This window comes from Oreochromis aureus, linkage group 7 (assembly GCF_013358895.1).
Source record: "Oreochromis aureus strain Israel breed Guangdong linkage group 7, ZZ_aureus, whole genome shotgun sequence".
Lineage (NCBI taxonomy): Eukaryota > Metazoa > Chordata > Actinopteri > Cichliformes > Cichlidae > Oreochromis > Oreochromis aureus.
In genome coordinates, this window is record NC_052948.1 from 18813222 (window position 1) to 18838207 (window position 24986).

At 38.0% G+C, this 24986-nt stretch overlaps 1 protein-coding gene across 3 annotated transcripts; it reads right to left on the minus strand.

Moving 5' to 3' along the window:
- Positions 1-10924: 10924 nt before the first annotated feature.
- On the minus strand, positions 10925-24376 carry parvg (parvin, gamma). 3 transcript variants are annotated; one of them, XM_039615108.1, is made up of 14 exons: positions 24119-24376; positions 23953-23983; positions 22065-22165; positions 21076-21140; positions 20420-20522; positions 20115-20258; positions 18659-18774; positions 18500-18555; positions 18375-18406; positions 18210-18271; positions 17093-17161; positions 16870-16971; positions 15103-15175; positions 10925-12130 (listed from the first exon to the last, which is right to left on the minus strand). In XM_039615108.1, exons 3-14 carry the CDS (start codon positions 22129-22131, stop codon positions 12057-12059), a joined length of 963 nt encoding a protein of 320 aa, XP_039471042.1. In that variant the 5' UTR covers positions 22132-22165; positions 23953-23983; positions 24119-24376; the 3' UTR covers positions 10925-12056. The 3 variants fall into 3 exon arrangements, with proteins under 3 accessions (XP_039471042.1, XP_031582155.1, XP_031582156.1); XM_031726295.2 differs by lacking the exon at positions 23953-23983; XM_031726296.2 differs by lacking the exons at positions 23953-23983; positions 24119-24376 and adding an exon at positions 23550-23697.
- Between the last annotated feature and the right edge of the window lie 610 nt (positions 24377-24986).

Genomic DNA, 24986 nt, shown 5'->3' on the forward strand with positions numbered 1-24986 from the left:
TATTTCACTGATAACCTTTAACCATCTTTTTTCAACTTTCGGGTTTCATAATCTTTAGGATGAACTCTTTTTTTTTAACAGCCAGTCAATAAACTATGACACAATGCATTCAGCCTTAAGGCAGTGACCTTTTCAAGCTGCCGGAGTCACATCAACACCTGGTCGACGGGGAAACATCATTAAAGGAATGAGCTGATGGTGAAAAACTAAGGCAAAGACAGGCAGCGACAGACAATGTCAGGGCTCAGCACCCCACTTCAAATCAGACACCTGCTGCTCCTTGCCTTTAACAAAGACCCCGGCAACCAGGAAGTTTGTTATCACATTGTCAAGGTCCCTTTGAGCTCTCCTAATAAGGTCTGACTTGTACTTCTGTACCAACCCTCATGCACCTCTGCCAGTCATCCTGCAACATTCAGCTCTTGAGACCATTTCATACTGTCATCTTTTCTCCACTCGATCCATCTATGTCCTCTGCCTTCCTGTATGCCAGTAACCAACAATCTTCCCATCTGCACATATTAAACCAATTGCTAGCATCCATCACCATTTAAAAGCCATTGTCTGGATTTCCACATCCTGCTGTTATCGAGGAGCCCGAGATACATCCTGCCAACATTTATCTATTAAAACTCCATTAGATCTGCACTCTCCAATGTCCTATCTGCTCACACCGGATCTTCTGTAATGCTGCCCCATATTAAGATCCATCTGTAGCAGATATTAATGTGACTATTAATGGTATCCTAGCTTTCATGAGCACTCATGTTATACTGGAAACGGCACCAAACTACTGTAACAGAGGACCTTACAGCAACAGAATGAAGTATGAGTTGGATTTATTTGTGTAAAGTATGATTCTGTAATTTTTTTAAATTAAAGCAATGAATGAAAACCAATTACATTTTCTACCTTTATTGAATATCATTGTTTAGTAAAATAAGATACGAATAAAAATATTCATATTGTTATGAGGTGAGATGAACTTCTTTTTTTCACAGAATGTGATGTTGAAATGATCGTGCTTTTGGTAGAAGTGCTGCTTAGGAAGGTTCGCCTAGTTTACTGAGCAGAAAAACTATGTTATGTTTAAAAGTAAGGCAGCTCGCACAGGCATACAGAATCTGGTCACATTTCAAAATAAGAGACCCAGTGCAGGGTAAATGTTACATCTTTGAAATGCTCCCGCTGTGATTTGAAGGTCTGCAAAGGACAAGCCAACCCCTCGCTGGAAAATGAAATGTCACAGACATGCACTGGTGTACATCCAGACTATCTCAGATTTTTGGTGAATCTATAATGTTTCCTCAGAGTTAGATGCTGACCGATGGCCATGATGTATAGAGAGAGCCATTTAATCGAGATATCCTAGAAGAATTCATTAACCAAAACAATTTTGCTGGACTAACAGTCAAAAGTTTGATTGAGACTAAATTGTAACTATGGAGTAACACAAACTCAGTCTTCTGCATTAGTAGCAGTCAAGTTCAGATTTTGATTTGTTTTTAAAGGTTTTTTTTTTTTTTTTAAATTATTTTGACAGCTTGTGGTTTTTTATGTTATTTTGCTATGTTTTAAATGATGTCACTTAATAGATCTCACCCAGTGACCCTGCACAGAACATGTTCATTATGTTAACAAATACACATCTATTTGGATTACCTCACCACTCTTGGAAAGCATACAGCAATGTTAACACAGCTATGAAATCAGGAGTGACAGTAATTAAGTTAATCCACCCAAAACTGACATGGCTAAATCTAAACACCAGTACCAACAAGATCTGCAGCAGCAATGTAAGACACTTGATGGTGTCAATAGCAGTACAAATTGACAGTAGGAGCAATGATACTGTGAAATTGATGCTCTGCTGTAAAGATGTACTGATATGTTGCTATAAAGGAAATATGAAATAAAAATGTGACAATCTGTGAGAAAAACCTTACCCAGATGTCCGTGAAGCCAATTTTACAGTGATACAATTTTGCAAATAACCTGTATCCAGCCATTCATACATCACAAAAGCAACAACAAAACCTACTGCAATGATTCATTGAGTGCGCCCTGAAAACAAAAGCAAGTGTGCACAGGATCCAATACTCAAATACAAGCGTTGGAATTTGAGCACTATAAAAATTAACAGCATGAATTAAAGTGCAACAGCCAAACATCAACCATTAAAAAAAAACATACTGTCACAGTCAGCCTTCACTTCAAGAACTTGATTTACAATTAATATCATATGGTACCACAGATGGTGGAGCAGCAATAAAGAAGAAAGGCACAAAAAAGAGGAAGTCAGTAGGCACCAAAATACATCAAACAGATCTGACAGAAAAATAAAAGAGGCAGTCTCCTAGTTTATTGATAATCCCGAGCACAGAAACTAAACAGTGCCAACACATAGTTTATCTACGCACACAAATGACATCTTGCCTTTGTGAATAAAGCAACAACTGTTCTCAAAAGAAATGGTAAGAAATAGCTATTTAAAAGAAATAGAAAAGGACAATGACATTCGAAGGAACAAGTATTGGTTAGCAGCTTTGAGCACCTTTGAGGTTATTAACATAAATGTGTAATCAGCCAACTGCAGCTTTGGAACTCCGTGGAGCCATGGTGAACAGAATGGGGCAAAAAGGGGATTCAACAGGTTATTGTTGTTGGTGGCAGATGAGATGGTCTGGGTATTTAGAAAATGCTGATCTGCTGGGATTTTCCCACAGAGGAGAATGGTCAGAAAATGTAAATTATCTAATGAGGGGCAGTACCCCGGACAAAAATACCTTGCTGATGCCGCAGTTCAGAGGAGAATGTCCAGACTGCTTTGAGATAACAGGAAAAAATCAGTACCACAGTAACAAAAATAACTACTCACAACAATGCAAAGTATGCAGAAGTGCTCGGAAAACACAGCGTCTCAAACCTTGAAGCAGATGGGCTACAGCAGAAGAAGACCATGCCGTGTCCACTCCCATCACATAAGAACAGGAAACAGGTTGCAGTTTGCACAGGCTCACCAGAATTGGACAATAGAAGATTGGAAAAATGGTGCCTTGTCTGATGAGTCCCGATTTGTCCTGTGACATTTGAAGTCGGTATGGAACAGCAAAAAATCATGTTTCCATTGTTCCTTGTATCAGAAGTTCAGGATGGTGATGGTCTAATGGTGTGGGGATATTTTCTTGGCACACATTTTCTTCGTATTACCAACTGACCATCATTTAAACACCATAAGTACCCAAGTTTTGTTGCTGACCACGTCCATCCCTTTATGACCAGAGTGTACCCAGCTTCTGATGTCACAAAGGTCAAATGATCTCAAACTGTTTTCTTGAGCATGACAATGAGTTCACTGTAAATGGCCTCCACAGTCACAATATCTCAATCTAACAGAGGACACTTAACAGGAGTTTCATTTTAGTCAGTTGTGAAGTCAAAAGGGAGCGGTCCAATCTGGTACCCACTAAGTGAATGGATTTGCAGGGAATCTTATTTGATGAACTCTAAGCTATACTATGAATACCTAAACATTAATTTCCAGTGCATTTTGGATTTTTTAAAAATCTAGAAATCTTTCATCATCACAATAGTCTGTTCTTTTTTGTTGTTTTGGTAGATGACACTAAAATAGTTTTAATGAAAAACAAAAAACCAGTAGACAAAATAAATAACAGTAAACGAAGGCTCTAAGAGGTAGTTTTGGGTGGCTCTCTGCACCAAAACGGCCAATTATAACATGATAGAATGAAAAATGCAGGAAAGACATAATGTGACGGATACCTGGAGGAAAAGAAAAAATCCATAATAATGCATTTGAAATATAGTGGAGTGCTTCATTGTGTTGTGGTTATTTCACATATCTTTTTAAAATAATTATGTTGAACCGGCAACCTTCCCAACCCCCTGAACCACACCCCCGTGGTTCAGGGGGTTGGGAAGCTCATCTTGTAACCGGAAGGTTGCCGGTTCGATCGCCAGCTCTGTCTGTCTGTCCTTGGGCAAGACACTTCACCCTACTGCCTACTGGTGATGGCCAGAGGGGCCAATGGCGCGATATGGGAGCCTCGCTTCTGTCAGTCTGCCCCAGGGCAGCTGTGGCTACAACTGTGGTTTGCCTGCATCAGTGTGTGAATGAATAGTGGAATTGTAAAGCGCTTTGAGTGTCTAGAAAAGCGCTATATAAATGCAATCCATTAATATTATTATTTATTTGATAATAAATGCTAATCTCCATTACTAAGTGTCTGTAGAGAGTAAAATTGTCTTCAGAAACTACTTAAACTGTGACTTCTAAAAAATATCACAGCAGATGATACTGCAGCAGCTGTTGCATCAGTACATTGTGCGGATCGATGACTGTTTCCAGCACAGCTCTCCTACTATAGAGTTGCAACAGATGCTCGATACTCTTGCTTGAAGGTAGCTGAGCCTTAATCTCACCCAGACTGCTGCAATATAGCATACCAGACCTGCTGACTGGCCGACTGATGGTTCAGATAAGGACAAACCTGTAAAGAAGTCACATTTTATCTTACAGGTTCAGAATAAGCATACTTGCTATATAGTCTAGAAATTTTGCATTACTTTTGGTAAAGTTTGCTTTAATTATGCAAATTATTTGATATGAGAAAAGAAGAAATGAAAAGTTGTAAGGATTTGATTTTCACTACTAGTTCTTTTCCCTGCGGATTTTCTGCGATGTCTTGCGTGTCTCTCTGTCCCTCAGTGACCTCCCACTTGAAAAGATATCCGTGTTTGGTATTAGCTGCTAAAGCCCCGGCTCACTATAAATAATGAGGACAGGTCAGATTCAGAGGACAAGTTTACCCCAAGAGAATCAGTGGTTTTGGAGCATAAAAAATGAGGGTAAACAAAACTTTATTTAAATCAGTTTTCATTATACAGTCACAGGCACCAAATAGGAAGTGTAGATATTCAGTCCAATTTATTTTCAGCATAACAAGAAGATCACTCTTGGGAGAAAATAATGTGCTCTGCTTTTTCGGGGGAAAATTCAAGTTGCCACCGATTTTAATAGAACAACCCGCTGTGAGGATCGTGTATGAAATGGCCTGAATTTTATGAAATATTTGAAGATGAGAAACAGGGACAACACTTTGCTTTTGCAATAACTTTTAAAAAACATTTTATAAAATGCATAAAACCTGATCATAAACTAACACCTTATTTTTAGTAAGTGGATGATTGCATTACTCATTTTAAAAAGACATGCACTTAGAAAACCACAGGGGATCTTGTTTTTATTGAAACTACCGAACAGTAATTTCCTCCTGTAATTCTCACGCACACCTCTTCAGCTGCCTCCAGCTCTACAATGATTGCTTTTAAAATGTATTCCCCCTTAAAAGATTCTTGACTGTAGTGGCACACATGTAGTGCTTGTTATCCTATAACAGTGTTGAAGACTGTGTATGTGTCGAGAAACTGAAATCGCGGGACGTAGAAGATGTTTTTCACTCAGAAGAGTCCTGTGACTTAGTGTGAAGTTTGACTCTCAGCAGTTCAACCAAAACAACATAAGAGCTGGCCTTAGACCTCTCTCCAATCTAAGCTACTCCAGCTCCACATCACTTGAAATTACTCTGGAAACAAAGGCTGACAGCTAAAGGGTTCTTTTGTTCCTCTGCTCGCCTCTCACTGACACTCAGCCTTGATTCACGTCGGACAGTTTGGCTGCTTGAGTTCAGTTGTAAAGCAGATCTTTGATAACAGTCTTGCTATCATCTTTCAGTTTAACAAAACCTTTAAATGCGACCCGGCTTTTATTTTTGACAGTTGTCCGCCACAAATGAAAAGCCTGTTTTTGTCTAACCTGCAGCGAGAAATAGGACAACAGATTTTTAATTACAACTATTATCGCATTGACTACATGCTGTACATGCCCTGCCTGGGTAAAAGTTTGTTTGTACTAGTAAATATCAGTACTAAATTAAACATTTTCAGCAGGGTAAAGAGATTAAATTAACATTAAAAAAATGCGTCTTTCTCTCTTTGTTAAGGTTGATGCTCTTAGCACCCAGGTGTCAGTAGCCAACAATGCTATTTATGCCCTGGCGGGGACACATTTCTAAAAAGCCTTTTTGGCAAAAAAGGCCAACATTATGAAAAGGTCTCTTTTAACCCATTGTCATAATTTGAGGCCTAAAGGCATGCAGGGTAATCGGTGATTATAAATGGTCCATATGTGTGCATGTGAGAGAGTGTGTTTTTCTCTGTGTGTTAGTGCTGTGGGACCTGTTCATGGTGTACAGGCCTCTAACCTATCAGCTGGGATGGGCTCCAGCCTCTGAAATAAGCAGGAAAAGGATGGATGGATGGATGGATGGATGGATGGATGGATGGATGGATGAGTAGAGGTTATCTTGTACTTTTCCCTTTATTATTATATAATTTATATCACTGTGATGGCCTGCCCTAAAGTTTAGTTGTTCTTTATTATCACACGCCCCCTTGTGTATTCACTCTGTGTTTCTTTGCTTGTATCTCTGCAGTTTTTTTTTTGGTCTTCTGAGTTTACTAGTTAATTTTTGTCACCTTTGTTGTACTTTTGTATACATACACAAAGATATACAAATACTGTATATACATACACACTCTACTCTCCACAGTATTAGAATATGTGATGCTGACATACCTTTTTTCTTATTGTCAGCTCTGACAAGTTGTCTCCATTCCTTTTATATAACATATGACAGTCCGGCTCTCAGAATATCAGAATATGTATTTTGAGTTCATAACAAACTCCTTGTTTCAAGAAGAAAATGCTCAGGCATTGTTTGACTGTTTATTTCTATCATGATGTGTTTTAGCATATTAGAGAGATACCATATGGTCACATTAACAAGGTTGCAATCTTGGGAGTCTCAGATGTCTTTATTTTTGAGCCATACACACCTCTCCAGAAAACTGTCGCCTCTTCCTTAGCCAATATAAACATACATAAATATATGTAACAACAGCAGAATAACAACCATCATATTTTTTTCTGAAAAAACTGATCCTGCTTTGTTGGCTCTGTTCCCCTATTCATGCAGGGAGAGATGCATCTGTTCAATGTGACAAGGGAGGCAGATATTACTCATGTTTCCTGTCAACATTTTGGATGGACCGCGACAACTATTCGTCTCCAGGGTTTCTAGGCATGGAGATGGCATTTGTTTTCTTCACGATCAGTTTATTAGAAATCTTCCGCTGTGGTGACTCCAGGCAGTAATATGTCTCAGCAGTTTAAAAAACAGCATTAAATGATTTCTACAATATTCTTACCCCTCACCTAACTCAGGGGGTATAAATTATGTATTTCTATTTCCCATTATATAGGACCTTTCTTTTTATGGAGGCAATGCCATTGACGCGCTGTCCTAATGGAAGAAGAAGGCCCTGTTGTTGGATCAGAACAGGTTTAATCCCCTTGACGTTTATCCTAGAATTTATCCTTGTTTGTTCGGATGGATTAGAAACTGGTGTCAGACTAAGCTGTGGCCTTTCGCTGATATGCATACAGGGGCTAAAACACATTAATCCTCTCCGACTTTCACTCAGGTTGTTTGTGTCACAACAATCATCACAATAGCCTGGCAAAGAAACCAAAAAGTGCAAACAAGCTCAAAAAGTGACACTGTGACGTTTTAAAGCAGACCTAGTATTTCCAAATCCATACTTGTATTCTTGGACTCTACATGAGTATTTTTGCATGATTCAAACTTTAAAATAATCTTTATCTTATACTTTGTTCTGCTGTTCAGTTTAGCCTCTGTCTGAAGCAAGCCCTCTCTCTGGATGTTCTTTGTAAAAAGAACTGCTGTATTAATTAGTTACTTACGTGTATACAAATCTCATTAGATGGCAATGTTTCATCTAAAAGCATCTGCCACTGTGGACTGAAAAGTAATGGAATGCACTGCAGACCTCTTTAATATGCAGCTATTGTAAGAATTAAATGCTCGTCAGTTCCTACGGGTAAAAAAAGAATGGGGAACAAAAAAAGTTAGAACCGTTTAGAGTAAAAGAGAACTGAGTAGTTTTGTAATAACTACTCTACTTACTCTACTACTTACCGTGTCAGTACCAGGAAACAATGCTAAAGTTCAGAGAAAACTTACTCACAGTTTCAGTTTACCAACAAGAGTTGCTTCATTGACACAGAAAATTAAATAAATATAAAAACCTGGACATCTGACAAAAAAGAAACAAAAAGAAAGAAAGAAAGAAAGAAAGAAAGTCTGGGCCAGCAATGTCCCGTAGGAATCAGAACTTCCCTGAACTAATGAGGCAAGAAAATTAAACCAATAAACAAAGCAGTGAAAAAAAACAGATTACCAAAAAGAAAAATAAATAAATAAATCCTCACAAAGAAGCCGGGGACTGGAAAACTACTCAGTCCATGAGAGAGAGAGACTCTCTTTCTCCCAGCAATCATATATTATGTCACCCTGCACACCTAAGAAAGAGAGAAGAAATGATTAACGGAGGAGGAAAATGCTAAAGTAAATACTGTATGTAATACTATGATTCACATTTAGAAAATGCTAACTACTCTGAAGGGGTTACTGAAAAATAAAAATAAAAAGATACTCATCAATACCAGGATGCAACTATTTAGTTTTTGCTAGCAACTGAGAATGGGTACGCACCTTCAAATAATGAGAAACTTGTCAATCATTTATGCAGTGCAGCAATGTACTGAAATAACAATGTTATGCCAGTGGGCGCTGTTCTTTATAGTGCAATACAATGAAATCAAATGATTAATCCCCCCCAACCGCCACCGCCACCTCATTTGCAGCTATGAGAGCTGTAAGGTTTTAAGCTTGACACAGCAGGAAACTGCCACAGTTTAGACAGAATCCTAATTGTGATGTTAATGTTCTTCCCCATATATCCAGGAGCTGATTCGTTATTTTGCTAACAAGGGAAGCCCACCAACCCCAATCCTATCAGCAAGCACACATATGTGGATGGAAGCATGACAAGTTGGATGCATCCAGCTAAAATTCCTACTGGTAATGGTACAGTGCATATAATATTCTAGGAAATGTAAGTACTTTATTGTTACCTTCTTACTTAATACTGTGTTGCATTCATGCAACTAAAAACTCTTAACAAGACACTAAATGGAATACTTAAAAGTAGCGTTTATAGTTCATATTATATATACTTATAATATCAGAATAAACCAGGGTGTCTATCTTCACATAAGGAGAGCATGCTGACAATGATATCTGAGCCATGTAGGTTATATTGCTACTTAGGATATATTCTATACTATAAGCTCTTAGTTTTTGTATATTTCCATGGTTCATTGTACATCATTTAAAGCCTCATATTGGGAACATTTACATAAGCAACAACAGCCCATACACCACCTTTCAGTCTGGAAATTCGATTCAAGGTTGGAGTCATTTATCAAAACAATAACAGACGTGTTGGTTTTGTAGTTTTTACTGATGTAATGCTCCAACTTACTATAACTAAGCTTGATTAGAAAATCCCTGAGCCTCAGATTCCTCCCACTGACAACAGCACAGCACTTATTGAACTTGAACATATATTTTAATAAACATCCAGATACTAATTTGTTACAAATTATACACAGAGGATGATGTGAAAGTGTTGCAGGTTAAAATTGCCAAGCAGACAGTAAAAAAGCATCAAGGATGAAGAGTTTCTTTTATCTTTGCTGTAAGTCATATTGAATGCCACTTCACAGGAGGATGCAGATATCTACCATATGTAAGTCGACAATAGTGGACTTAGATATTCGCAAGGCTTTCCCAGTTTGTATAAAGTTGCCTTGGGAATCATTAAAACGAACAAACTTTGAAAAAACAATACAAATTGATTGAACTGTAAGTTTATTCCTCTCGTAAATGAATACGCAGTCTATTTTTTAACAAACAAATTCAATTTACAGTGACTCAGAATTAGGAGGCTGTTTGTACTGATTTATAAAAGATAAGCAATTTGGATTCATAATACATAAACTGTCCACTATAAATGATGAACAGCACCGACTCACTCCTCAATGTCTCTTTCTATCACTGCCTCCGGTGCCTGTAGCTATACAGCAGCTCGTATATTTCCATATGACTGCCAAGCAAATTTTATGCGAGCTTTTCGAAATGTCAGTGGAAATAAAATGTGAATTAGGAGTATTTTCCATCACTATGTTGTAAACAAATAAACTGGCATCCCAAATGTCAACAACGAGATCTGCAAGTACATCAGAGAATGAGATGTGTGAACGTGATTGTTGTTACTGCTCAGTGTCACAGCTATTTCATACTTTAACCTCAAAACACAAACAAAGACATGTATACTACTATGTATACAACAGACACGTTAGATACACTAAAACCACAACTAACCAAAGCAGCAGGTGTTATTTAAACATAGAACCAGTTATATACAAATTGTTCTATGAGAAAAACACCAATGGTTTGAATATATTTGATTTAGTTGAAATTAAAAATGATACTTCTTTGTAAATAGGAGATAATTGAGTGCATTTTCGCAGTTCCAGCTCGCTCTAATTCGACGCATAATTTCCAAAAATGCGTTTTTGTAATAACCACGTCTTTTATCTGTCACTGCATGCTGCACCCTCTCCACATTTGCACGACATTGAATTGTGAACAATTCAGTGGATAAAAGGATGGGGGGGGAAAAAAGAGGTCACAGACTGTCAGGAGCAGCACATAAAGAAGCAGAGAGAAATCCACATTGTTTATTGAGAAATGACAGCTAAAGCCAGGGGTGTGGTGTACAAAGAATGAAAAGTCTCATTTTCCAACACTGTTAGTCTGAAAGAAGAAGAGAATGAGACAAGAGGTAAACAAGGGCTAGGAAAGAGTAAACCAAATGTGACCAGTGAGCCAAAATAAAACTTCTATGCAGTTGATTTATGCTGTCAATTAATATTTATTGATCCTTGTGCTGTCACAGTATGATGTAAACAGGTGACAGCTTTAACGGTGCTATATTTAAATGTGCTGTGCTCATATGCAAACACAGAAGTGTGCGGTTTTTGATGTTTAGCTTCCTTTGTTGAAATGGTAATTATTATACATTATCATAAACTGGGTCTTACAGCTTCAGCTACAGTATGCAATATATAACAGTGAAGGCCATAAGCTATAAATACATTGTAACCAACAATATCTTTGTAGCTTATATTTTCTAAAATATGAGAGTTAAAAACAACCAAAAACACACACAGATGATGAAACAAGTCGTAAAGAAATCAATAGTCTAGTCAAGACATTTTGAGTTGGCACACTTTTATATGTATTTTTTACACGTTGGTACAGGAAAAGAGAACCTGAGGTTTATTAAAAGCCTGTTTGACTGTCGATGGCTTGTTCGACTTTTATTGGTGCCATTACAGTTTTGGATCTTATTTTAAAAAGATAGTACACTGACATTTTGTTTGCATCAAATGACTTGCATCAGCTTAATATACATAAACATCAACATCTTAATATTTCTCATTTTCTGTCTTCTGATACAAAAACGCTAAAGCAATTTGCTGGATTAGTACTCCCATCTGAAGCTCTAATCCTCCCCTTTTTGGTACTGCTCTTTAAGCTTTATTGAGATAAAAATGTTCACATACAGGATGTTTTTCTTAAAGACACAGTGACATTAAAAATACATTTGTAAGGCTGTAATCCTGCTTCAACAAGTTATTTAACTTGCAATAAGTAAAATTATCTATGATGATTGTGGAGCTCTTGACTTTGAGTCATTCAAGCATAATTCTGAATGATTTTTATTCACACCCTCTTTCGGCTGTCGCGATCCACATATTTTAAGCCACATAGTCTACATCATAATACACAAACTAAAGATCCTCCAACCAGCATTTCACTTCACTTTATAGAACATAACTTTAATCCTTTAATTCAGCCTGGAAACAGCGTCGGCCAAACTTCTCAAAACTGCAGAATCACCTTTTAGTAATTGGCTGAACGCACTACTTGGCCGTTTCTGTATTTCCCGCTGCGCCGCTCGTCTTTACACGATGTCCTCTCTCATTTCCCTTTGTGCTTGTTGAAAAGAGCGTAGAGGACTTTAAAGGTTGCAGTGGTGTCCAGAGAGACAATATCTGTCACAATATTCAGAGGAGACATAATCCACATTCAGCATCCTTAAGCCACTGAGGCGGTAAGAATATGCGGACACTTTTTACCAGCATTAGCTAATAGCTACTCTCACAATCCATCCTAAGAGGTCATAGATCAGGAGGACAAAAAAAAACATTAGATGGAAACTTAATCAATATGTCCTTGGCAGTGTTGGTCAAGTTACTTGAAAAAAGTAATCAGTTACTAATTACTGATTACTTCCCCCAAAAAGTAATCCCGTTACTTTACTGATTACTTATTTTCAAAAGTAATCGATTACTTAGTTACTTAGTTACTTAGTTACTTTTTAAAAACACGATTTACAACCTGAATAGGTGATAAAGCGATAGATCTTTCAGCCCAATTCTACTTTTTCTGCATAATCCATCATACAAAATGTAATCAAATGGAAAAGTCTCTTTTTAAAACTTGTTTTATTAGTTTTAATCTTTTAACTTTATGCATCAAGCAAAAATTAAATTATATGCAACATTCTCTGACTGGAAGAAATTTGTTTAACATTTAAACCTATTTTCTGCACATTCCAGCACATAAAATAAAATATTTTTTTGTGTTTACACTCACTCTTTCAAATAGATGCAAGTAAAACACAGCAGAAAATAAATAAAATCAAAGACTAGCGGTCCTGTTGCTCTATTTTCACCTGTAAAGCAGGACTGGGGTAGGCGGAGGAGGTTTACCCTGGTGCAGGTGTGCCGCAGCGGTCAGTGGAAGAATCATGCGAGTTTCTCTGTGAATTTCACATTACGTCGTAGTACACTCGGTGCTTGCTTGGAAGTTTAGGGTTTTTTCGCTGTAAAAGAAGTTTTCTTCCCACGCACAACGGACACTAATGTTTTTGTCACTTTTATGGAATCAAACTCAAAATAAGGTCAGTACTTCCACGCTTTAAACGCTGCATGCTACACTCTGTCCCCTTTTCGATATATTATGATCTGCAGACAGCTGTTGTCACGAACGTCGCACTCGCCACGTCACTGTCATGAGACGTTCTCGCAAAAAATCACGGTTTTAGTAACGCAGTAACGCAGCGTTCCTACGTGAAAGTAACGGTAATCTAATTACCGTTTTTGCAATAGTAATCCCTTACATTACTCGTTACTTGAAAAAAGTAATCAGATTACAGTAACGCGTTACAAGTAACGCGTTACTGCCCATCTCTGGTCCTTGGTGAGATAAGATCCCTACAAAATTGCTCTTTGTTGTGAGATGCTTTGACTGAATGAATGTGACAGAAAGATCGACTTCACCATTGGCTAACCTAATTAATTCACGCAGCATGCTCTCATTTTAGGCCCTGAGAGCTGGGATTCCTCATTCAGTGGCTGCAATTATGCCGTTAATTAAAAAGACACTAAAAATGAATTAAATTACCCACTCGCTCCTGGCACAGATTAATTGTGCTAGTCCTTACATTAACAGTTATCGTGTCGAGGATTTATTTTACAATTACAGGCTCTGTGGCTGCGAGGCAACATGGTGGGACAGCTTTAGCGATCTAAAGAGAGGAAGCTTCAAGTTTAGAGGGAAGTTCCTCTTGTCAATAGCGCATCTGCAGGGAAGTGGAGTAATCTGTTTGTCGCTGATTGATTCCCACACTTAGAGGAGTCAGTAACTCACTCGGTCACCTGCTCGATTTCACCTTCCGCCTTATGGAATGATGTAGTCTATGTGACCGAAGGAAATTACCCAAACACACACATAAGCGTTGCTGGTGGCATACGATGTAGTCATACACATGAACCCACCACAGATTTATGCTTTAAACTTGAAAATAAACAAAAACGAATGCTATAGCTTTATGACTTTCTAGAATTTGAACCTTTTTATGTGTACATGTGGCCATTAGAGATCACATGTATATGTCAAAGAAAGTAGGCATCTTGCATGCTAAATAACATAACATCCATGAGGGCTGCAGCAACGTCACAAGCAAACAGTGATTAGCTGTAAGTGCAATCGGCGTTTGGCAAATCCTTTTTATGTGGATGGGGCTTACAACAACAAGCCTACACCATTAAAAACAGCCCCCAAACACACAAACATGATACTTTGTTATAATAAAAAACTAACTTACACATACAAAACCTTGATCTGGTTCTTCATCTAATATTGACAAAAATTATGTTTGTAAATATTAAATACAGTTGATTACACACTGTAAAATTCAGTAAAGCTGCCATTAATCCATCCATTTTCTGCTGCTTATCTGGGTCTGGGTTGCAGTTTAAGCAGAGAAGCCCAGAGCTCCCGTCTCCCCCAGCCACCTCCCCCAACTCATCCAGATGGGGGGACACCAAGGTGTTCCCATGCTACCTTGCCTGGCTTGCCCTAGCTTCGCTCTGAGGCCTTCTCCTGATAGGATATGCCTGAACCACCTTGATTAGTTGGCCCTTCAGATACCCGATCCACTTCAACTGTCTCTTTTCCATGTGAAATATTAGCAGCAGTCTTCAGTAAGACAGATAACACAAATTCATTCAGATAAACACCCGCACATTGATATAGCCTAGTAACACTAACAGTAAGGATCAATCTCTGTGTCCAATCATCTATAGTGATACTCATCATGGCACGAGCGGCGCTCATTCATATTCCGCACACTATTCCATCTCCCTCTCCAAAACACTCTCAAACTCTCACTCCACGGTGTAGAGCAGATTAATTCAGCAATCCCCTTCCTTGCATGACATACAAACACATTTTAGCATTTTTTCCCGTCATCCAGATAAATTCTCCTGATAAAGGGCATCATCACTGTATTAGTTTGACATTGGTGTCTTGGAGTGCTGTAGGATTTCATTTTCTTATGGTAACGATCATTTTATCTGCAGGCCTTTTTTCTTCTTCATCATCTGTGCCTGGTATTTTAATCTCAGTAAAACAGTCATGAACAAGTTCTGAGTGTGTGAACAAAGTGGATTTGTCTCACCTTGTGGGTCAACATTGGAGAGCTGAAAGCCTGTATCCTTCAAGAGGTCCAAGGCCAAGGTGACATTATGAAGCTAGAATTTTTTAAAAAACAACAAATTTTATCCAAATGAGAAAATATATCAAATTCAGCTGTGAACCACACTTATTGTAAGACTATCTCACATACAACAAAAGCTATATTCTACCCCATTTTTGGTAAAAATGTTGACTCTGTAACAACAGTAGAGATAGTTTTTGAATAAACTGTACTTTAGTGCTGAACTACAATTATGAAGTGCTTTAACTTTAAATTTGAAGATTTCCATTTTATAATACTTGTGTGGCGGACCGCCAAAACACACTTGTATATTTTATTCCAGTATGATAATATAATACAAGCTTTTTGTACTCTGGTGCTTTTATCTGATAGTAATAGCTGTAGCTACTAATTACTTTTGAAATCATACATCTATTTTCTTAAATGTTTTCCCAACTAGGGGCATGGGAGGGCTGGAGGCTGTCCCAGCTAACATCTGGCAAACAGGCAGTATGCCCTGGAGTATTATACAACCCTGGAAATGTTAGTGGTCCATCACAGGACCAGCACAGAGAAACAGACAACCATTCACACCAACTACAGCTAATTCAGAATCACCAAATAACCTGACATTTATGTCTTTAAACATACCTAGGAGAAAACTGAAGGAAGCCCAAGGAGGCACAGGGACAACATACAAATTCAATTCAATTTGATTTTATTTATATAGTACCAAATCAAAACAACAGTTGCCTCGAGGTGCTTCATATTGTAAGGTAAAGACCCTACAATAATACAAAGAAAGAAGACGAAGCCCCAACAATCATATGACCTCCTATAAGCAAACATTTTGGTGAAAGTGGGAAAGAAAAACTCTCTTTCAACAGGAAGAAACCCCCAGCAGAACCAGGCTCAGGGAGGGGCAGCCATCAAACCCAAAATTTTCCTGTTTTAAGGCAACTAACCAGCCATTTATATGTGCATAAAATATAAATTGCTACTAATAAAACTTCCTAACTAATATTTTTAATTAGTCAGAACCCTGACAGCATTAACAGTCTGCTGAAACGTGCATACATTTTAACACAGAAAATCATTTTAGCTAATTAGTTCTTTAGAATTATGTCTTTTATAGTTGACTAAAGTAGGTGCTAGATATATAGAAAGCTGATGGCATTGTGGAATTAAATGCAACTGTCCTGGATTTTAATTGGCTACATATATATATATATACATATATATACTGTCAAGATTTGGAAAACATGTCAAAGAGTCTTAATATTTTTCATATTACATTTTTTAAATAAAAAAAGAAAACACAATGTCCCTATTCGATAAGTTATTCATTAACTCATATCTGTGAAGACAGAGCTATCACTTTTTCATACTCATCCTATTGCTTCAATTTAAGAGCCATGACACAGTCGTAATTATGTACCCATTTTTATTATGGGGACCGTAAAATATTCATTTGATCTTATCATATCTTTTAATGGGCACTGTTCTGGATCAGGTTTTAGTACTGTATCCAAGTGATCGGCTGGGAATTAGATTAGATTACTTCAAATCAGATGATCAGATGAAAAAGTGTACCTCATTCCTAACACTTGTGAACTGAATAAAGGAATTTGTGTGAATGGTTACACTACACCAAAAATAAAATACATTTGAACAAAACTGTGAGTTATATTTTGAGAAAATAAAGCTTTGAATGTGGCATGAATGCATATATGTGAATCTATACTTTACCATCTCAGAGTCACTGACAGGGGTCAGGTTGAAGTCAAAGAGCGGGATGAAAAAACCCTCCAACTGTCCGATCAGCAGCAGCAGAATCACACCATCAGCAAACTGGACAGCAAACCCACAGAGCATTGGAACATTGAAAGTGATAAGGGAAGTAATCACTGAGTCTGTTTTTATCAAAAGAAAGCCTGTAAGCAATAGAAGGTTTCCAGCTGTTGGTGTATACCTGTTTGTCCATATCTATCACCTGCAGACCCAGAGATGATATATGCTGGTTGACAAAGTGTACCAGGGCCTAAAAAAGAGAAATTATAAAACTGTGCAGGTTGAAATGCAACTTGACAATTTAAGGTATCTTCATTAAAACCCAAAGCATTAGTTGGAATGATTAATATATCAGACTCTTAAAGTAATACATTTAAACCTGTTCATTCTGCACCTCGTGTAGCTCACTCGAAATCAAGGAAAGGATTAGTCAGCCAGCAAAAAACGACTACATCAAAGCATGCTAAGACTTTTATAATTATTACATTCAGCATCATTCATAATATAATAATAACTGTATTGTATCTTTATTTTGAACATGTTAAAATAGTATAACAACAACAGAGAAAATGAAAACATATATTATTATTATTATCATTATTATTATTATTATTATTATGATTAATATCCCTGAGACCTAAAATATCAGCCTCTTTGTGGTGCTACAATAAACAGTAGAGGAATCCCAAATATCTACAAACAATTTGAGTGGCAGGTTGACCAACTGACAAACATGGCCGTTCATAAACCATGGTGCTAGGCAAATATTTCTTTGTATTAGCTTTTAAAATATGAGATTTTTTTGTCTCTTTCTCTCTGTGAGCTACCTTGTATCAGCCTATAGCTAATTTCAGACTTTGTTGTCCTGTATTTCAAGTGTTCTCACAACTCTTGCATTTAATTTGTGTTCAGGCGTTTAGTTATCTATCTTAGTCAAATATTGGAACTTCTGGCTCCAAAATCCTAAAATCGAGTCTTCAAAACAGGATTTAACCAATCCGTCTGTGAAAATTATTTGATTTAAAAAAAAAAGATCATGCTCAACAGTATTTGAAAATCATCTTTTGCAAGAAGGCCAAAAAGCCTTACAAGCACATTGGATTAAGAGTCCCGTCCTTCACCAGCCAGCTCTGTTCATCTGCCATGTATTGAAGGTTCAGATCAGGCAACAAACACACAGCACGACATTTATCATTTGTGTTAACACCACTGGAGTTCCTCTCTCTCTAGAGATGAGAAAGTCAACACCTTTAAAAAATCTTGGCACTTCTTTACTTTTTCTGGTGTCCTTGTTATACCTTTTTCACTGTGTTGACCTTGTGAGCCTCAAGCTTCAGCAGTTGCTCGATGGGATCTTCCCCTGGGTGACCAGACAGCCAAAAAAATGTGTTAGTAGGCTGTAATGCTTTTTGGATGACATTCAAGATGTCACATCAGCTCAACCTCTGACCACTCTCACTCACTTTCAGTATTGCTGAGGGAGTCTGTGTCGCTGCTGAAAAGGCAAAAAGGATTTATATATATATATATATATGAGGTGAGTTTTTCTTCACATTTACAGGATCACACGAGGCAGTAAGCACCTCACCTTCCCTCTGTTAAGATTTCCACTTGCACATCTGATTTGATTCCACTTTTGCTGACCTGGGTGTACAGCACACCACAATGAGCAACAGTTACACAAAGTGTGTCTGAAACCATCCTGGAGCAAAAGAAAAAGTGCCAAAGCTTGACAAGAACAACTTACTTCTACGACTACAACTTCAATCTTCACATCAGGCGGCAAATCCAATTCAGGCTGGAAACATCTCACCATGGCAACAAGCAGATGAAGGGTGGCCAGAAGGTCTTTGTTGTGGATGACTGACAGGTAAACAGCAGAGGACCAGACACACACAAAAGAAAAATTGGCCGATGTGATCAAACTCTCTGCTACCAAGTATGCACACAAAGCAGGACACGAGTGTCTTTGATAAATAAGAAACTGACACTTGGCCCCATAACCTACTTACCACTGAGTACTCACCAGTAGCTATTTTCATTATCAATCCAGTTTTCAGCAAATCAAAACAGTAGCATTTCTTTTTATCTATTTATGTCTTCACTCTGTAAGTAAAGCTTTCTCCACAGCTAATGATCAGAGCACTCCCATTAAGAACAACTCCATGATGACCCTGTTAGACAGTATTACCATATGATATTGACCTTATTGGTAATATATTATCCTGATTATTACTCCTGTTGCCTGACATTAAAAGCCTTCAACTGGTGATGCATGTACAGCGCTATTTTTAGATTTTTTTTAAAAAAATAAGAGCAACAAGCTGCGAATCCCATAAACTGGGAATAAATCTGATGTTTGACATGAGACAATTTACTCTTTTATTAAAAATGTTAGCTCAGCTGCTGCCATCAAATTCAAAAATGACCTTTTTTTTTTCTTAACATTTTCTCAGTTCAAAATTGTATTTTCCATTGTGAATAAAATATGGGTTTATGAGATTTGGAAATCATTGGATTCGGTTTTTATTTACATTTTACACTGCACACTAACTTTGTTTGAGGGTTGTACTACAGAGCAAGACATGATCATTTTAGGGACCTTTTTTGCTTGCAGATGTGAGAAATTAAAAAGGCAGGAAGACAGTTCCACAACTCCAGATCCGAAGCAATGCCATTGTGCTTGCGACCATGTTTTGATTCGGTACTGTTATCAATAGAATAAAACTGCACACTGCTGACAGCAGTAAACATGATTGTCACCAAAACATGTTTAACTTTTAATTAGCACTCGCACAGATTTTTCTTTTTCGATACGTTTCCCTGTCTTCTATTTGGATTCGCCCTGAACAAAATGCAAAGGAGGGCAATAAAAGAAAGTGAAATAATTGTAGTCAAGAATCTGACAGCTGCCCTGCCAGGTTATGTTGTGTCAGCCCAAGCAAGAAAACTTCAGATAAAGTGTTCAGCAGTCTATAAGGTTTTTCTCTGCATAACCAAGCAACCAGCACTGACATGTGATTAGAACGAAACCCTATAATGTCAGGAAATTTTATCTCCACCAAAATCCCGCACAGCTGGTGTAAGCTTACATGGTACCCTTGTGATAGCACCAAATCCTGTTGAAATGAGAGGGTTGCCAGAAGAGAACATTTGTTGACTTGTTGCTTTGTTTGCGAAGCCCAATCAGCAGCATGACTCACGTTTCACGTTCCATTTGATCTGACTGCTGTCCTGCGTGCCCAGTCTCTTGTCCAGCTCCTCCATGATTATTTCCAGCTTGCGGATCTGAGCTGTGCTGGTCAGCGCCATCTCTTCCACATTCAAATGCACGTCGGCCAGCCTGGCTGAAGAAATCAAGAAACAACCGAGTATCATTATAGGGTCTGACTGACAACAACTTCCAGCTTTTTAAAATAATATCTGTTTGTTTTTCATTCCCTCAGTCAAATCATTATCAAATGGAAGTAAGTATGATTAATGAAATATCAAATATTCATCATCTCACACAGCAGGTGATGAAGTACCAGTCCATCATACATATCCTCCTCCAGAGTCTGAACTACGATGTGCTCGGGTTTCAAAGTCTTATTGATCCAATCAACCAGTGCCTACCGAGATATAATTCATCACACAGTCAGAGAAATTATCCGCTTTCATCTTCTTGCATACATTTTTCCTTTGCCAGTGTTGCAGATGAAGAAAAAAACAGCAAGAGACCCTGTTTTTTTAAAGATTGTGTTTTTGGAGATAATATGATCCTGAAACACATAATAATAATAATGCAAGATACACATACTCATCTAAAAGAACGCTTATATTTCACTTGTTTTCCTCTCAAATTTACATATAAGACGTCAGAATTATTTCAATTTTTCATTTGTGTGAAACATTAGAGCTGCCCTCTTTACAATAATATGTTTAAAATCCTGATCCAGCAGACTCTGTCGGCTCCTCGCCGTGACATCTGTCTCCCATCTTCTCTTATAATTATGCTCATTAAAATTTCACCGATCCTCACACCTTATTCCTGTATGTAGCCCACTAAAGACACAAAGGTAATCTCAGATCTGCGGCTGTCCAGGACGGCCGTTTGATGTCACAGTAAATGTGAAATAGAAGAAAGCGAATCCGACATGTGCAAGGCAGGGATTCATTTCTTACCTCCTTCAGCTTTTCAAGTTTGGGATCTTTTAAAGATGTTGGTTGTATGAGTTTCCTCTTCTCCCCTGTAATGGACATGAAAACAAAACTGCGCTACTTACGTCACCCAAAGTGCATCTGATAGCTCTCTTTAGAATTTCTGCTTTGAGTATTTCAATGATAGGTTTTACATGTTTTGGCAGTACCCCTATGTTTGTTACTTATTCACATATACATATACTTTGAGGTTGGCCTTTTTCAAATGCATTCCCTTCATACATCCAGCCCTCCTGAGGCAACATAGAAATCAGCAGAGCCCGTAAAGCTGTTTCGGTTAGTCTAATCTATCTCGGCAGAACTTCTAACTTGGCAATATAATTAAGCTGCGAGAATCATAATTTTATGTGGAGTATGAATCAAAGAATTATCCGAAATGTATTGCTTTGCTTAGAAAGACAACCCCGCTCCAACTCTGCTGTATGGAGCGTCTTGCATCTTTATGCTTATGCTTTTGAATTGTGGCCAATTTCAGCTCCCAACAGAACTGCTTTCTCGATGAAGTCAGTGTTTTATAAACCCATCATACGGTACACAAAAAAATTATACTAGTCGGGAAACACAATGGAGGATTCAGCAAATTAAAAACCAGATATTCACCCCAGGAGGTGGCAGAGACCAGAGCACACCAGATTTCACATGAAAGAGAATACTGGACCTAAACTCATTTCCTCCATGTCTGCTAAATGTGTAAATGAGCAACTGTCACCTTTCAAGTTCACAACATCAGTGCCCGAAATGATCTGAAGGTCATGTCCTGCAGGTTTAAATGATTATAGATAGACTGGACATGTCTATATTCATTATCCTCATTATATAATATTGGCGAAAGTCTAATTGAAATGCACAAGGCAGACACGATTTTCAATATGAGGTCACTGGGAGGATCTTTTACATGTGCCACATGAATCACTGATGACTAAGATTGACCTTTTAAGTAAATGCAAACATACCCTGAAAAGACTCAAGTTCCACAGGCTCTTCTTCTTTCTGATAATTAAAGACGTTCTCCTCCATCATTCCTCTGCAAAGTGATATCTTCACCTCTGCTGACCTGTCAACAAATTTACATAAAATTACAACAAACTACAGGAATTTCTAATACACAGTGTATGATAATAACAATGGATAGACAGACAGAGGTGGGGATCGAACCAGCAACCTTCCAGTTACAAGCTGAGCTTCCCAACCCCCTGAACCATGGCCACCGGATATCAATAGAAGATCAAGCAGGGTTCTCAAAGTTTTAAAGATCAAATATCAGCGTACCCCTCTTCTCTTCTGCCAGCTCAGAGGATGATTTACATTAGAAATTATCGTTTTTATATATTTTTTAAGTATTCGTGAGGTAGAACTTCTTGACAATAGCTGATTTTGTTGGGGGGGTTAAATTGTTACCACAAGCTTTCACTGGATGTGGATCTTAAAAAAAAATCTCTGCAGGCAAACAAGAGGCAAACCAGACATTTTTCTGCATGGGCCCAGGAAAACTTCTACAAAAACAGTGCTGTAAACTCCATTGTTCCATCTACAAATCAAATTTTAAAAAGATTTCCATGCAAAATAAATGAGTTTGGACTCATTTGGACAGAGGTGATGTCTTGTGGTCTACCAATTAAAACTGTACATTTTTTTTAGACATGAATACAACATCTGGATTAAAGGGAACATGAACCGTTCATGTAAACAGCAAACAGCAAACTTGCAAACTTTGAGAAGGGCTTATTAATGCTAAAAGGTACAGAGTTTCATTGTTGCAATCCAGATGTCCTTTTCAAGAAGACCCTGCTTATTTTGGCTAGACAAAGTCAAACCACACTCTGCACAACAGCATGACTCCTTATTAAAATAGTCCAGATGGTAAAATCACCTTCCTCTAGTCAGAATAGTCAACTACTGAAAATATTGGGACCGTTCAATTTCCTTCTTTGATGTAAAATACAAAGAGGAAGATAATAATTCTATTTCAAGCAAGAACAGGAAAACATTTTACTTTCAATCAGTTGGTCTTAAGACTTACCACATGCTTGGAGTGTTATTAAAAGACACCCAGCAGGAAACATAGCCCTAATATAACCTCTTTCAAAGCATGTTGCTGGCTTCAAATTCAAAATGTACATTTCTTTTTTTAAACACTTTGCAGTTTTACTATTTGTCTTCGCAGCCCAAAGGCAAGGTTTAAAGGATGTGCAAATCACTGAATTCTGCTTTCATCACAATACACAATTTGTACACAATTTGTTCCAACTTTCTCAGGGGGGAAAGTGGGTTGTAAAGCACAGAAGAATGAAAAAACACTTTCTCCATGAATATGTTTGGCAGAAAATAGCTCTCAGTGGTGCCTCAGTAAGTGTCCGGAGCCATACTGCTCAATTTTCAGCTGGTTTTGAGGACTGACCAGCAGTGAAAAATGCTGGCTGTAATGGCAGACAGCTTACCTTTGAGAGGAAATCTTGTATCTCAGAATTGTTGCTTTTAAAGTACAAAGAAAAAAACAGCCTTGTGCTCAGCTCAGCCACACAGAACTTCTAATGCAGGTATATTACTCTGACTGAAGGTGTTACACGTTTCTAAAAACACAGAGAAACACAGAATCTGATCGTGTTTGGAATCGATCTGGTCCAAAACACGTTATACCAAAACAGGAAGCCATTTAACTTCCTCACTTCTTTTTTTCCCTTTTCTTTTTTTTCTCAATGGCAAACTCATCAGATCAAGAACTTCAGGTCCCTGCACAGTTACAGGGGCTGGTCTTGTTTCTGTGAACATTTTGAATCATATGGTCTGAGACAAAGCACAGCAAACACATAAAGCAACACATTCTGACAAAACAGACGTGACCTGGAGCTTGTCAAACGGTTGTTTCCTGGATCTGTGGAACAGAAACGCCTCGGTGAGCAACTTCTCTTTCTCTGGGTGTTTAGATTGTGTGTGGCTTCCTTTTCCTGAGGTTGACAGTAACTTTCAAACAAGGTCATAAACAAAAAGTCTTTTTGAATAAGCTTACCTTCAGCACTCTGGGAGCGACTCGGCAGAATTGTGTGACTTCTGCTGAATTGAGTTCCTTAGCTGATGTCAACTCCACAAACTGTCAAAACAGCGATATATCAGAAGTGGAGGGCTGCACTCAATCTGAATAGAGACTCTTGTTATTTCTATCAATGCAAAAGGTCTGGCTGTACTCAATTTCAAACTGTTGGCTTGAAAGAAAATAACATGTCACAGGGTTGAAAAGGAAGATAAGCGCATGAGAGGATGTGGCAGAGAAGAAGATAGCACTTCCTCTTTTTGATATTGGCTTCGACGCCGAGCGTTTTCTGATAGGGGCGTTTATGCTCTGTGACACGAACCCTGGATAAGACTTTAATAATAAGTATGTGTTGAGCGAACAAGAACAGGGAGGACTCTTGGGTATAAGTGTATTGTTTTGAAAACTACACTTCAGGAGGGCCGTGAGAAGCGTGACACTCAGAGGCCTGAAGCACTCAGGCTCGACTCACACATCTCCATCTGTGACCACCCGGATCAATTTGCCGTCATCTGGTCTCCAGCCTTCTCGATTACACAACAAACACATTAAAAGGAAAAGAAAAAGAAAAGGAAAGATAGACAACAAAACAACGACCTCTGTCTGTGCACTGGCCTTGTTGAAGAAAAGAAAAAGGACCACCCATCAGTCAGACGAGGGGCAATTTAGGGGATGTGGAAGGTTACCATAGCAACAAAGGAACGAGACAAGAAAATAAAGGCCTAAAATAAACCTATAATTCCTTTAGCTAAACCCAAATTGAAGGAACTGTCTGTTCAAAAGCCAATCTCGCTCAGAAAGCCAAAGCAAATTTAACCTATCTCACAAGCAATAGATAAAATAAAAT

Excerpts from the sequence above, each read along its gene's own strand:
- parvg (XM_031726295.2), bottom strand. The coding sequence starts at position 22,131 with ATGATGGAGGAGAACGTCTTTAATTATCAGAAAGAAGAAGAGCCTGTG. Across the intron at positions 20,259-20,419 it reads GGTACTTCATCACCTGCTGT|CCAGGCTGGCCGACGTGCAT; the intron begins GTGAGATGATGA and ends TGATTTCTTCAG. Across the intron at positions 16,972-17,092 it reads TGATAGATATGGACAAACAG|TTTGCTGATGGTGTGATTCT; the intron begins GTATACACCAAC and ends TTTGCTGTCCAG.